At 40.8% G+C, this 14,300-nt stretch overlaps 1 protein-coding gene across 1 annotated transcript; it reads left to right on the forward strand.

Annotated features, from left to right (window-relative positions):
• Positions 1 to 10,432: 10,432 nt before the first annotated feature.
• Positions 10,433 to 13,499, forward strand: LOC133953049 (zinc finger protein 771-like). The gene is made up of 2 exons (XM_062386907.1): positions 10,433 to 10,659; positions 11,653 to 13,499. The coding sequence occupies exons 1-2, from the start codon at positions 10,464 to 10,466 to the stop codon at positions 12,600 to 12,602; spliced, it is 1,146 nt and encodes a 381-aa protein (XP_062242891.1). The 5' UTR covers positions 10,433 to 10,463; the 3' UTR covers positions 12,603 to 13,499.
• The last annotated feature ends 801 nt before the right edge of the window (positions 13,500 to 14,300 follow it).

Here is a 14,300-nt window from a genome sequence, read left to right on the forward strand (position 1 = left end):
AAAAAAGCATTTTCCTCTGTTATTTAAAAAAAATTCATTAATTTAGTGTTTGTTTATTTGTTTGTCTTTCCATTAAAAAAAGAAAAGAAATTTAAAATATAGACCAGGGGCGGGGAACCACTAGCCTTTAGGCCAAATATAAGGCAATCAATAAATATGTTTAAAAAGAAACGTCTCAGACAAACAAAAAGAAAAATGAAGTCATGACAGCAATTGATTTTTTTCAGCGAATAAGACAAACGGTGATCTCAAGCATCGTTACCGCTTCAAACATCTGGATGATATACTGAGACAAATATGTTTGGAGGTTGATGCTTTTCATCTGAGCCTGTTGGCTGCACTGACAGAGACAGTGGGGTGCAGGCCTGTTAATGTGCTGAGAGGGAGGAGAAGCTGCAACATTCAGAAGGAACCATGTCGTCTGGTGAGTTAGTAAATCTCCTTCAGGGACTTGTTGTCATGAAAAGTAAACAAATGCAACTGAACATATTTGCAATGCAGGTTAATGTGGAACCAGCAGATTATTATGTATTTGTCGTATTCTCTTCCCTGCTCATGCTCTTGCTTCTCCTGCTGCTTCCGGGACTTCCTGCTGAATGGAACCTATTAATATTTTATTCCTACCACCACCAGAGAGGAGAACATGATTTTCCTTCTTATGTTGCTCCAACCCGACACTTAAAACAACTTGTTCGTGCTCTCCCCACCAGCTCTTACTCCAGCAACTCCACAACCAGAAAATAAATATTATTATCACTATCAAGCCTAGTAATTAGGTTCTTAATTTTAAATGAACAGTCACTGTTGTGTGAGATCAGCCCTACAAACACATGTACTACTCGTGTCCCATGTTGACATTTCAAACAGAACGTGCTACTTGCCTCTTTAATTAAAATGTCACTTGGAGAGTTGTTGGTGCAGGTGGGACCGACCCTCAGAGGATAAGCAGTGTAGCTAATGGAGTGGAACAGGGCTGCTGCTATGCACCATGAAAACAAATGACACATGTACTACAGTTGGTCATGTGGAAGCAGTGTTTCCTCACAAGTCCCACAATTCACCAGTGAACGGCCGTGCTGCAAAGTGTAAGGATGTGTCAGATGACGAGCACCATCTGTGACATTCCTTCCTTTCTTTCCGCATTTGGCTTATATCTCTGTCTCTCTCTCTCTCTCTCTCTCTGTAGTTCTTTGGTGTGATAATCAGCTGGCTGTACATCACGCGGGTTGAAGATGCCATCAGTGAGTATGGTCACTACATGGACGGGCTACTGGACCCGTTTGTTGGGTTGTGCAGGGCCCCGCACAAGTTTGTCCCCGGAGATTCCACCACATATCACATCTTCAGATTTGTATTCAGTATGTCCGTTACATCTCTTTCGTTGAGCTTCAAGACCGTCGGCCGTTCGGTTCGCAAAACATTGAGTTGTCAAGGTTTCAGTCTCAACTTAATGAGAACAAAACAGTTTTTGAATGACAGCCTCTGTGTGCTTGCGAGAGAGAGAGAGAGAGAGAGAGAGAGAGAGAGAAAGAGAGAGAGACCATTTGTCTTACCCATGGTTCATTACTGCAGCTACTGCAGTGTAACAAACAGCAACAAATAAACGTAAAATGTCATGAATTATTTTCCATAGGGTTGAAACAAGCAAACATCACACACACACACACACACACACACACACACACACACACACAGAGCTGTATGTCCTCTAACACCCATTAAACCTCTACTAATGGACATCTTATTACAGGTCAATGGTCCTCAACTAACTATAAAAATGTTGAATTAAGAAGCACTACACACCACATGGACCCGTTAACCATTAACATTAGTTTGGAGACAGGGACCAAAAACACCAAAGCTTGGTTATAATCACATTTCAGCAAAATAATGTAACACACCTTTATTTTTAGGTAATGTACTCACAGCTGAGCTATACATCACATGACCAATTTGTCACCAACCTGGTTGTGGTGTCGGGATCTAAATTCAGTTACACATTCACAGAAATGTATGTTTGTATACATGTTGTTTAACTATTGCTTGTGACTGATAAAAACTATCCAGTGACAGGATAGGATTCTCATATTCAAAGACAAAAGAAAAACAAAACACTCAGATTCACCATGGAAAACACGGAGACTTGTGTGTGTGTGTGTGTGTGTAACTATCCATATTAAATTTGCAATATCAGAAATCACAGAGCACTCCGATTATTAGTAAATCCATTAGCCTCCTCGGTCTGCGCAGATATATTATCGACGCTTCTTTTCTCCCGTCTCTCGCTCTCTCTCTCTCTCACACACACACACACACACACACACACACAGTGAAGGGGTCGCGGATCCAATATTGTGTGGGAGGATCCTGGTCCTTCATCAGTCTGGTTCACAGTCCTGTGTCTGGTCGGATGCTGACATTTAGCCCTGCACAACCCAACAAACAAACCTAATCACTCAGCGTGGACGGCAGCAGGAACACAGAGGACGATCTTTAGAGCCACAGTTGCTCATGTCACCCATTCCTCTTTATTCCCCTCAGTGGTGAACGGTTTCAGTCAGCGCCAACAAATACATCCAAACACCACATTATAACATGCAGGGGAGCGTGGCGGTGAATGTATGAACGCCACGTGCACAGTAGACTCTCCTCAGCGTGCCTGGTGATTGAGAAACAAACAATCACACTGTCTTGAATGCATCACCCAAATGACTGCACAACAACAACCAATATCATGGGCGGCTCATCTATTAGTCTGGCAATCAGTGGGATCTGATGCTGACATCTAACACCGACGACAACACTCAATAAACCAACCGTGGGAGTAGATTGAGTCTCACATGCAACAACGGTCTCAGGGTCCACAACAAATAACCGTGTAATCAGAGATGCATCTTCAGCTTTGCTTTCAGAAGATAAGGACATCATCTGTCCGGTCTGGTCTTGTACCTACATTATTATCCTGTGAACCTACACTAATTGAAACAGTCAGGCAGTCAAAAAAAAAACCTTTATAGATGTGGATTTAGGGAGTTTTTGTCTCTTGTTTGAAATGATGCCGGTCCCCAGGTGACGGAGTATTTACTCTGTTCTGGCTCCGAGTCGTGCAACATCACGAGTCAATGAGCCTGAAAATGAGAAAGGTCAGCGAGGGAAGTGAAATGATGATGTTATTGAACTTTTTTAGAAAGAACTCACTTGCTTTGCTCTGTCATACTTTAGAATACACGCTCAGTCATGCACAGTAAATAGAAAAACCTATTCCCGACTCTGTGTGCTGAGTTCTACTCTTGACAGAACGAAGCGGATCTGGAATCTCACGGTACACAACACTGAAGGGGTTAATGTAGTGCAATATCAGTGTTACATATTGAAAGGGAAACATTGTGCTGCAATGAGTGCAAACCCTCTCCCTCCTCCGAACAGCCACCTTCATTCAATAATGCTCCAGTTCAGTGAGTCTGTTTATCAACAGCAGAAGTGACAGAAAGAGCAGTTTTTATATGTGTTATCTAAAGGAAATGAAATAGAAATGAGGCAATGTGTTCTGAAGCCACGTAGCGTGCAGTGGAATATTGCTGAGTATCTGTCTGGCTGTATCCTTGACTGAGTCTGGTGTGTGACCATGTACTTCAGTGCAGGCTGTAGCTGTAGCTTTAAAATCCACGTGACTGTGATGAATGACTTTGTTTATCAGAAGAGTCCAAACTCACACACTTATCTCATTGAAGCTGTTTCTGTAGGTAGATTTATGGCGGACGTGGGGGGGGGGGGGGGGGGGGGGGGGGGTTCATGGTGGTCTGGGTAGCAAGAAGAAGAAGAATCCCATTAAAATGTTATCTCGGAGTTGTCATCACAAAAACAACTTAAGGAATTGGATCTCATTTTCAGCCGCTCGTTGCTCTGAGCAGTGGCGGTGAGGCGGTGAGGCGGTGCAGTGACTGACCACAGGGTCGGATCGATGGCAGAGATCATCAAGGTCACGGTGCACAATAACGACTTATAAATACTGAAACAGCAAAACTGTGGTTTGGGAGAAACATCCTCCTCCTCATCCTACTCATCCTCCTCCTCCTCCTCCTCCTCCTCCTCCTCCTCCTCCTTTAATAACTTCTGTACGGATGTCCTTGAAAAATACATCACCTTTGACCTCTGCTGGAGTGAACGTGAAGAAGTAGAAACTAATCCTCTGTAACAGTTGGCTCCCTAAAAACATTTTCAGTAGATAAGTGTTCTCCTGTTTTAATATCATATAAACAATATTTAGCATCGATAACTGTTGCAGTAGCACCAACGTCTCAAACTAAAGCAAACCTTTCATCAAAAAAACTTTAAATAGTTTTGTCGAAACCCAAACACAAGTACAATTAAAACTGCTCTGGGTGTTTAAATAGTGTTGACCCAACAACGTGGTGATTACTGAATAAACGGAACAAAAGCTCTTGTGTCAGTCTAAAGTTTGAACTGTTGTGTAATGGGAGAATCTGACATGTTGCCTGTCGAGAGATTAAGATTAAGATCCATTTATTAGTCCCAAACACATGCACAGACATGCAAAGGCACACTCATGCAGGTAGGGAAATTTAACCTCTGCTTTTTACCCATCTGGTGCAGGACACACAGAGCAGTGAGCGACCATGTACGGCGCTCGGGGAGCAGATGTTGGGTTGAGTAAGGTGCCTTGCTCAGGGGCACTACACAGGGTAGGGAGACTCTTGGATTTTTGGACAGCTCAATCCAGGTTCGTCTTTTGTTGTCTCTCCGTGGAGTCGAACCAGAGACCTTTCTGCCCATAGTCCAAGTTTCTGCCACTAGACCACCGCCTCTCACACTGTATGCCCCACTGTACCACCAACCATCACTTTCTAAAGCGCTCCATGTATACAAGAATATGTATCTCAACAATGTAATCACCTGCCAGCTAATGATTCTTATTTCGACAGTCATCTACTCTAGTGCTACTTGGCCAGGATTGGCCTGAGACCATTTCCAGTGCACATATCATCAACTGCTTCATCAGGAGGGGCTGGGATGTTCATAGGTTCATGCTAAACACTCTGATGTGCCATTGCCAAGACACCCAGCCCTGGTTCCTCCTCACCTGGAGGTAACTGTCAGTCACAACATCCATCAGTTACGCTGATAGATTTCTGTCACACATCCACACACAGAGACGCAGCTGCTGCTGTCAGCCTCCATCTCAGGTGACAGGTGTGTTAGAGACAGCTTCTTAGGCTCACACTCATATAGTCTGAAGAGGGATGTAGGTTATCTCCATGGTGCTAATGCCCAGGTCATTATGTCAGTTTATTAAGTGAGATGATAATAGGGGCTCAACCTGCAGTGTTCTGTGATTAGCGTAGTAATGTCTTTACTCCAGAATTTACTAAATGCTCCCATATCTTTTCCAGACGTTTTAACCACATCTAGCTCCTTCATGTCATGAAGATCTTTCATTTAAATGATTTCTGACTAAGTGGAACTCAGTAGAGCATTTAAGTCCACCGAGGTCTGACAGTTCCCTTATGAAACCACATTTAAATTCATTCGATTTTTATTTGAAAAAATATCAATCCTCTAAACCTGCCTGATTTTGTTCATCGAGACCCATGAATATTTTCTGAGAAATCCATAAAAAACACACACTATTTCATTATTTTTAAGAAAGTGATCCGGATCTCTACCAAAATGTAATAGGTTCTTTCTTAAGCTGTATCCAAAACCCACTCTGACCCCACACCACATCCCTCCACCAAGTTTTGTTGTAATCTGTTCAATGTTTTTTTTTTAATCCTGCTCACAAACAAACAAATACTGATGCAAACATGCCACCCTTGGCAAAGGAGTAGGAATAAGCAATATATAGGGAACATATATCTTCTATATACAACAATGGAATTTGTCGTGGCTACACTGTTCACTAGTGAAACAGCTTGAACATTAATATGTAGGAAGAGATTCAAAGGTCACATTAATCATGTATTCGGTTGCTTTGCTGCTAATGAGTCTCCCAAAAAACAGTTTACCCCTGTGTCACCCTTAACTCTCCTTCATTCTCCAAATGTGGCTTTGAATTTTGTAAAAAAAATAAAAATCTAAATTAAATAAGTGAGTAAGGGCCGGGGGAGGGGGGGGTCAGATTGTGTTAATATGTAGGGAAAAACTGTGATTGTCATCCTTCACACCGCGCTGGGCTCCTTCATCATGGAGGTTCACATGCAGCGGGTGGTGCATACTGATCCAGTAATCTCTCTGGGCTGCTGCACCCACATGTTGACAACATGAGTGTCAACAACAGCAGCGACCTGACAGATGCAGCAAATTCATATCGACAGATTTCCCACAAACAGCAGGTGTCAAAGTCCTTCAAGACACAACTTAGAGAAAGAAGGATACCTGCTTACTTCTGGTAATAATGTTTTCATTTGCCACAAGGACAGATTGTGTCTTCTTTTTTCTTTCTGGCTACGTTTGATTCTCTCAGTACATCAAAATACTAATATCACAAATGAATCTGATTATTTGAAGAATGGGCCGGGGACAGGGTTTCAGAAATAGAATGGACAATGAGCGATCTCTTTCAGATCTGTGCAAAATAATTGGCCTGACTGTCCCCTAACTAAGCCGATGATTGATGTTGTCAGTAAGTGGGCTGTAACTTTTCTAGAGTAACTCCTACACAATTTAATACGAACAGGAAATCATATAGATGTGGTACCCTACGACTCGTAACATGATTCCTTTAAAGAGTTGTTACCTCTGCCAAGGTTATGGTTTCCTTCTGTCTATTTGTTTGTATGTAAGCAAGATTACACAAAAAGCACCAGAAAGATTAACACAAATTTTCATTTTCTTTAACAATCTGAGTTATAGGACATTTTTAATTCCTGGATTTTGGTGAAAAATATCACGCATATTTACAGAGTTGATATCTATGAGTGTAGGAAATGTGGTGTAGCTTGATTTTAATTAAATGAGACTGTTATATATAGACTATAGATGCTCTACTGAGTAACGTTCTAGTTTTACATTTAATTTTGAGATCTTTCTCAGACTGCCCAACTGTCATTACATCACATTACATGTCCAAAGCGACTTACATTTTTAGAACACTCAGCATTTCTGAGGGGCCATTTAGGGGTTCAGTATCGTGCCAAGGACACTTAGGCATGCAGATGGGAAAGAGTGGGATTCGAACCGGCAACCTTCTTGTTCAAAACACCCGCTCTATCCCCTAGGCCACGCTCTCCCTGTCATCTGTAATGTTCTCCATATAGAGCTGTGAGATGCTCCAACATCAGCAGCCCATCTAAAGAAGAACAAGATGCATCGACTTAATTTGTCGCTCTTTCACTCTTACTTCACTGAAATCTGTAAACCTGTTTACAGGAAGTGAGTAGCATTGAACTCAACATGCTTTAAGATTCCAAAGAAACAATGATGTGACACCCAAAAGCAATTACATTAAAACAAAAGAAGACATCATCAACATGTGTTTCAGTAAACAGCGAAGTTGTGTTGTGCTTTTTGTAATGGTGTGATAATGGCATTGATGAGAAATATCTAACACTGTTGTGTCGAAGGTAGTCTACAAGAGAGGAAGAATAACTGTCGGAGCTCTGTGTATCTTGAACTCTTTGAACTGAACGACAGAAGATATATATGTATATATATATATATATATATATATATATATATGTATTTGACGCACTGATCCTTCTGAGAATCCTGTGAGGGACCTTAAACACTTTAAATGCTGTGAAGGGTTCAAGGTTTTCTTTCTGATGTCAGAGGTGATACAAGGAACTGGTGAAGACTAAGAGGTATGGAATTGAAAAGAAAAAGCCTCTGCACTGTGTTTGACTGACAGTCTGCAGGGGAGAGATAACACAAACTGTTTTCCTGTGGTAGATGCAGTTTACAAGCTACACCCCAATTACCTGCAGATAACACTGTACATTTATAATCTTATGACAAAACATTGCTGATATTACCTGAAAGAAAACAATGATGATGCACAACTTAACCATTATCCACTAGATCCAGTTTGCATGCGTGAATGCATATGTGCTTGCACAAACCAGTGATAATCACAAGAGTACCAGCTGTAAATATGCTCTAAAAGTAAGTTTTACTCTTCCAGTTCTCATTGTGACTGACAGCTGAGGACAGAAACCAGATGGAAACACTCAACAAGTAAATCCAAGTATCTTCATTTCCGCTGGACTTTAAGAGTAAAGAGATGGAAGTGGTGGGTCTGTGCAGAGTTAGCTGGCCCAGAAGCACCTGTCATGTTGGCATGCAAAGTTTATATGTGATGATGATGTGTGTATGTCTGTGTGTGTGTGTGTGTGTGTGTGTGTGTGTGTGTGTGTGTGTGTGTGTGTGTGTGTGTGTGTGTGTGTGTGTGTGTGCCTGCGCCTGCGTGTGTGCAAGTGTGGGGGGGCCCCCACTGGTATGTTATTGTCTGACTATACAGAAACCGCGAACTTTAATCCCAATGTCTAAACTAACAATACCATGAATGGTATTTCCGGTATTTTTCAAAAGCCTGACATGCAGGGACACAACGAAATAAGTTCAGCGGAAAACATACTTATACGGTATAAACATCTAATGAAAAAACATTGAATAAATTATGGTAAAAAATTAAAAAGCTGTATAAAGCTGAAATTGTATTTATTGATTTTTAGAAGAAGTCGTTTTCAAAAGTGGACGTGAATCATCAAAGCAGCTTTTGGCTTATTTCACCTCAAACGATTCTCATCAAAACTTCATACGAATGAAAGTACATAATAAAAGATAATTTGAACTAATTCACAAGAGTTGAGAAAGAAGTAGTTCAAAAATGGTGCTGAAATTTGGACTGAAAACATGCATCTGTTTTATTAAAAGTGTCAGTTAACCTGTACATCCTCATCTTGTTTTTGTACCGTGATAAATGTGGTAGATATCAACACTCTCTGGTGGCAGCGCTCACTGAGGCAAATATCATTCATAATGATAAAAACATTGGCATTTTAAAAGTGTCAAATGATAGCACTGCAGTCATTTATGACATGAAGCTCACGGATGTATGCCACAATATCTGCTGCCATCTGCTGGTCAGAGACTGTAAACTGCACTGCTTCTTTCTGATGAAGGCCGGCAGGTGGGCAGGTAGGTCGGTTGGCAGGTATGTAAGTGGGTAGGTAGGCTATTAGACAGAGAGACGGACGGACAGATAGACAGGAACATACATAGGTCAATCGGTCGGTAGGTCTGAAAGTAGGTCGTTAGGTCTTACAAAATAAAACAGTGTTGATTTCTTCATGTTTCTGTTTGTTTAAACGTTCTAGATCAGCTCTAAACTGTAAAGTGAATAACCTAATAAAAAGCTCAAAGACTCACTGTTGAAGACGTCTATGATGATGGTATTGTTTCAGACCAGTAAGCGGCAGCAAAGCTCCATTATGCCGAGGGGCTGGGTCCATTGTGTGCCTGTTGTGTTGCCATGTCTGTTTACTCAGAGACTTATCTTGTCTACAGTGATACTGAAGTTGTCAGATTCAATGTGGCTACTCATCAACATCTGTGCTTCTGTTTGATTGGTAAGTTAGCTCAAATAAACAAAAACAAAACATCTCAATTGCATTTTGAGATGCGAACAAATATCAGTCTGTGAACAAAATAGGACGAGCATATTGTATTTTACTAAAAAAAAGCCAAACATCCAGGATGAAATATTTCATTTTAAACATGCCATGAAACAAGTACATTCACTTTAACATTAGTAATTATGAAAAAACCCAACTTTAGGCTAACTGATTATAATATAAAGTGTATATACACTAACAACTCTTTGAAACTAACACTTTAGTAGCACTTACATTAGCACTAACTTATAGCACTTTGTAGTTTTGCTTTATTTTGTAGAAATTGTACTTTCTTGATTCTTGTCGTCCTGGGTCTGTACCCTCGGGGTTGACTTGACTTTCGATAAAAGCGTCAGCTAAATGAAATGTAATGTATTATTAATATTATTATTATTGCTATTTTATTAGTAGTAGTAGTATTGCTAGTAGTATTATTTTTGTTCTTAGTATTGTTGTTATTTTTTTACTTAATTCATTTGTTTTTTATTAATATATTTGTGTATTAATATATTTAATTGTATATACCTCCTGTGCAGAAGTGAACTGCGCATCTCTTGGGCAGAAGTGGACTGCGTAGGATTCATTTAATTACATGTAATTCAATTTATTATTTTTTAATTTTAATTTTTTATTACAATATTTTTATTATCGTTATTACTATATTACTAATAATTGATGTTTTCACCAGATAACCCTCAAAGAGATGGAAGGAAGCCGAGTTTGCGTCTTTTCGCCTTTTCCAACAATTAGGGAGTTTACTTGTTTTGCGGGTGGTATCTGGCAACCCAGCAGCAACAGCAGCAGCAGGATCCTAACCAGAGACTATGTATGTGTGGTCCCAAACCAGGGAGGAGCTGCTCAGACACAATGTCCAACACACAACTCCTCAAAGCTGCGGTGCAGCAGAAACTGGCCGCAGCTGCTGAGGAGATTTTCCTTCTGTTCGAACAAACTCTCAGAGACTATGAGCAGGAGGTTTTCCTCTCGAAGCAGCGGGTGGAGCAGCAGCGCACACTGAGCCAAGGTAACGACAGGTTAACTTTCACCTCCACCACCACCTGCACCACTCCTGACGTGTCTGCACATTGTGCCTCTTATCTCACTGTCAGTCCGCCACACAGCAAACAGAAAGTAGCGCCATTTTGCATCCCTTGTGTGTATCAGGATGCAAAATGGCTGGCTCCATTAAGTCACATTAAGGCCTGTGGTCAAATTTGAGATAAGCATTCAAATAGTTTCTCACTTCAAATCAGCTGCTTTTTTATATATAGACATTACATTAGCAGAGTCAATCTACACTTCAGCATCTTGTTTTGACATTATTTACATTAGGGTTAATCATAATCTGCTCCAGGTGTGGGCAAATGTACATTTAATGTTTGAGATAACGGAGACAAAAACATGTTTGTCTATTTCAGTTCAAAGTTCGGGGACTGGCTTGACTATAACAAGAAGTGAAAATAATAAGTGATAGTATAATCACATTGTCAGTAGACCACCCGCACCTCATGGACTGCACTTTAACTCAGGTTAAAAACTGTACATATTCTATTTACACTGTATGTATTCGTTTTTACTCCATTTATATTGTTCTTTATTTCATTACACGCACTGTTCCTTTAAAGATGAACATGTTGACTGCCCTTGTGGGACTAATAAAGGATTATCTTATCTTGTCTTATCTCATATGAACCAGTTTCAGCGCTTCTTTCTATCTGGCACTATTCATTATTTACCCAAATATTTCTAGGTTCTTTCTTGGCCCATGTTCCATCCTTCCAACAAGTTTCATGGTTTTGCATAATCTTCGCTTATAGCACCAAACCAACCGAAAAGAAAAACAAAACAGGGCTGAAAACCTAACCTCATTTACTGAGCTGATAACAATGCAAAATTCTGAGGGACATTCACACTGGAACATGTTTCAATACTTTATTAGTTCTCTATTGAACATATGGAAATCAGAATGTGTTTTTGGTCGGACTAAATGTCTTTCCTCTTGTGTGATAATACCCAGGCTCTGAGCAGCTCTCTCTGGAGGGAGAGGACACCCCGTCAGGGCAGAAGCTCTGTGAGGAGGCGACTGACGTGGGCGAGGATGACGAGGAGCCCCTGCAGGTTAAAGAGGAACAGGAGGATGAACAGTGGGCTGCTCAAGCAGGTGAAAAGCAGCAGGAGGAGGATGACACCAAAGAGTCAATGTTCAATATCATCTACGTGCAAAGAAGTAATGAGGATGGAAGACCTCGTCGAAGCCAACAGGTTGAAAATAGAGCAGACCCTTTGCCCAGCAGCTCATCTGAACAGCTGAGAGCAGAACCCGAGAGAGGCCACTGTGGTGCGTCGGAGCCGACCAGTGACTTCCAGATGAGTGAAGACAGTGATGATGAGTGGAGAGACAGCAGTCCTGCTCTCTCAGGTGTAGAGACACCACAGCAAGCAGGGGAGACAGTAGAGAGGCCGTATGCCTGCACCGTGTGCAACAAGAATTTCAGGATTAAATCCATCCTGACTCGCCACATGAAGACACACACCGGGGAGAAACCTTACAGCTGCAGGGTCTGCGGCAAAAGCTTCATCCAGCGCTCCTATCTGCACACTCACATGAACTCGCACTCTGGACAGAAACCGCACACGTGTAGTTACTGCGGCAGAGGATTCACGCAGGTCGGGAACATGAACGCTCACATGCGAATCCACACGGGGGAGAAGCCTCACAGCTGCTCCGACTGTGGCAAGAGTTTCAGAGAGAAAGCAGATCTCGTCAAGCACACAATAATACACACCGGAGAGAAGCCGTACACCTGCACTGTGTGTACCATGAGATTCAGTGCTCAGTCCAATCTAACGCGCCACATGAAGACTCATTCAGGGGAGAAGCCATTCAGCTGTGCCGCCTGTGGGAAACGATTCATACGACGCTCCCATTTAATCGTTCACATGAGGACTCATGCAGGAGAGAACTAAAAAAAAACATTACAACTGCCCATGATTTTTATTTAATCATTTCCAGCTTAGGGCCAATGTAACGTTCAGTTACATTGGCTCTAAAGACACAGTTACAGCTACAGTAGAGGACGACGTAGAGGAGTAGAACCAATATCAAAAACACTTTTCCTATTAATAATCTTGTTTCTACTTATAATTCCTCGGTTGTTCACTAGATGCTCTTGCTTTGACTTGAGTATTACGAGTGATATTGCTGCTGTACCTTTAAGTCTTCATTTCCGTTGCAAATCAAATGACCATCATAAACAAACGTTGGACAAGAGATTAGATCAAGTGCTTGAATTGGCGAAGTCCAGAAACCGCTGCAACTATTCCTCTTGAATTAGGTGTGGCTCTCTGACACTGGCTGAACAATACATGGGTCTGTCGTCACCCGCCATTGCTTGATCACAAGACCCCACGAAGTTGACTGGGGAGGTAAGTAACTCACATTTCTCAACTTTAACAACAAGCTTGTTCTCCACCAGGCAGCAGAGCACTGACCTAACATGTTGAACATGTTCCTCCACGTCTTGGGACAAGATGAGGATGTCGTCCAAGTAGACAAAGACAGCAATTCAACATGTCCCGCAGGACGTCATTCAGTAGAGCTTGGATAAGCGGTTGCTCAGTGAGACCAAAGGTTGTGACCAAATATTCCTCAAATATTTAAAATGGTGAGGTGGTAGATGTTGTGGAGGTCCAGCTTGGAGAAAAATGTGGCTTTGTGGAGAAGTTTAAAATCTGAGTCGATGAGGGGTAGAGGATAATTGTTCTTTACCTTTCAGAGAAGGTATGGTCTGAATGTAAAGTCTTAGAACAGAGAAGTTGATCATTTGATAATCAAATCGAAAAATAAACTTGTTTTATACTGACTATCAGACCTTGTATAGCTTAATTTTAAAAATAAAGACAAACACAGACGTCTGCTCAGAGGCACTGTGGACATTGTTGCCAGACGAGTTATTAGGAAGTACATTTTTATTTGTATATTATACACGTATATTATGTTTTCAAATTGTGTGAAGTTATCTTTGCTTGTGATTTTGGCTTAGGTTTTTCTATCTTTATTGAAGAGAAAAAACAGGGAAATTACAGGGGGAAAAAAACATTACAGGGACAGTAAATAAAAGACTATATCTAGCTATCCATGAAGTTCAAATATCAGAGGTATTCAAAGATATCCATTTCCAAATCTAACCCAATCTTCCATAATAAAGCCACTGACAACTGGACAAAATTGAAAACTATCCTTTACCTATCTGGAGCATATCCCCCGAAAGATGGTCTAGACTTTCAACTGATTTTTTCAGTTATATTTGAAACTTCCCTAAACAACACCGTAAGAGCTTGTGCCTCTTCGGAGGGTCACTAAAACATAAAACGTTTCCTTTGTGAAGTAACAGATTCATAACAGAAAGTCCGTGTCTATACAGGAACTTCACTTTCAAAATAACAAAAAAAACAAAAACTGTTTTGCTAATATTTTTTTTTTGCACAAAAAAAGTATTAGAAAAACAGAGCTTTTTTTATGTTTTTCCGTGTGAATACAATACGCTTCTGTAAATTTGTAATTGTTTTATTAGCCTATTCATAATTAGATTTAGAAATCATATATATATATATATATATACAAATATATATATATATATATATATCTTTTAACATCTCAGAAGA

This window comes from Platichthys flesus, chromosome 1, assembly GCF_949316205.1.
Source record: "Platichthys flesus chromosome 1, fPlaFle2.1, whole genome shotgun sequence".
NCBI classification, from domain to species: domain Eukaryota; kingdom Metazoa; phylum Chordata; class Actinopteri; order Pleuronectiformes; family Pleuronectidae; genus Platichthys; species Platichthys flesus.

What these genes read in the sequence shown, in the direction of transcription:
- LOC133953049 (XM_062386907.1), top strand. Translation starts at nt 10,464, where the DNA reads ATGTGTGGTCCCAAACCAGGGAGGAGCTGCTCAGACACAATGTCCAAC. An exon ending in GCAGCGCACACTGAGCCAAG is followed by an intron (nt 10,660 to 11,652) that starts GTAACGACAGGT and finishes GATAATACCCAG; the next exon opens with GCTCTGAGCAGCTCTCTCTG.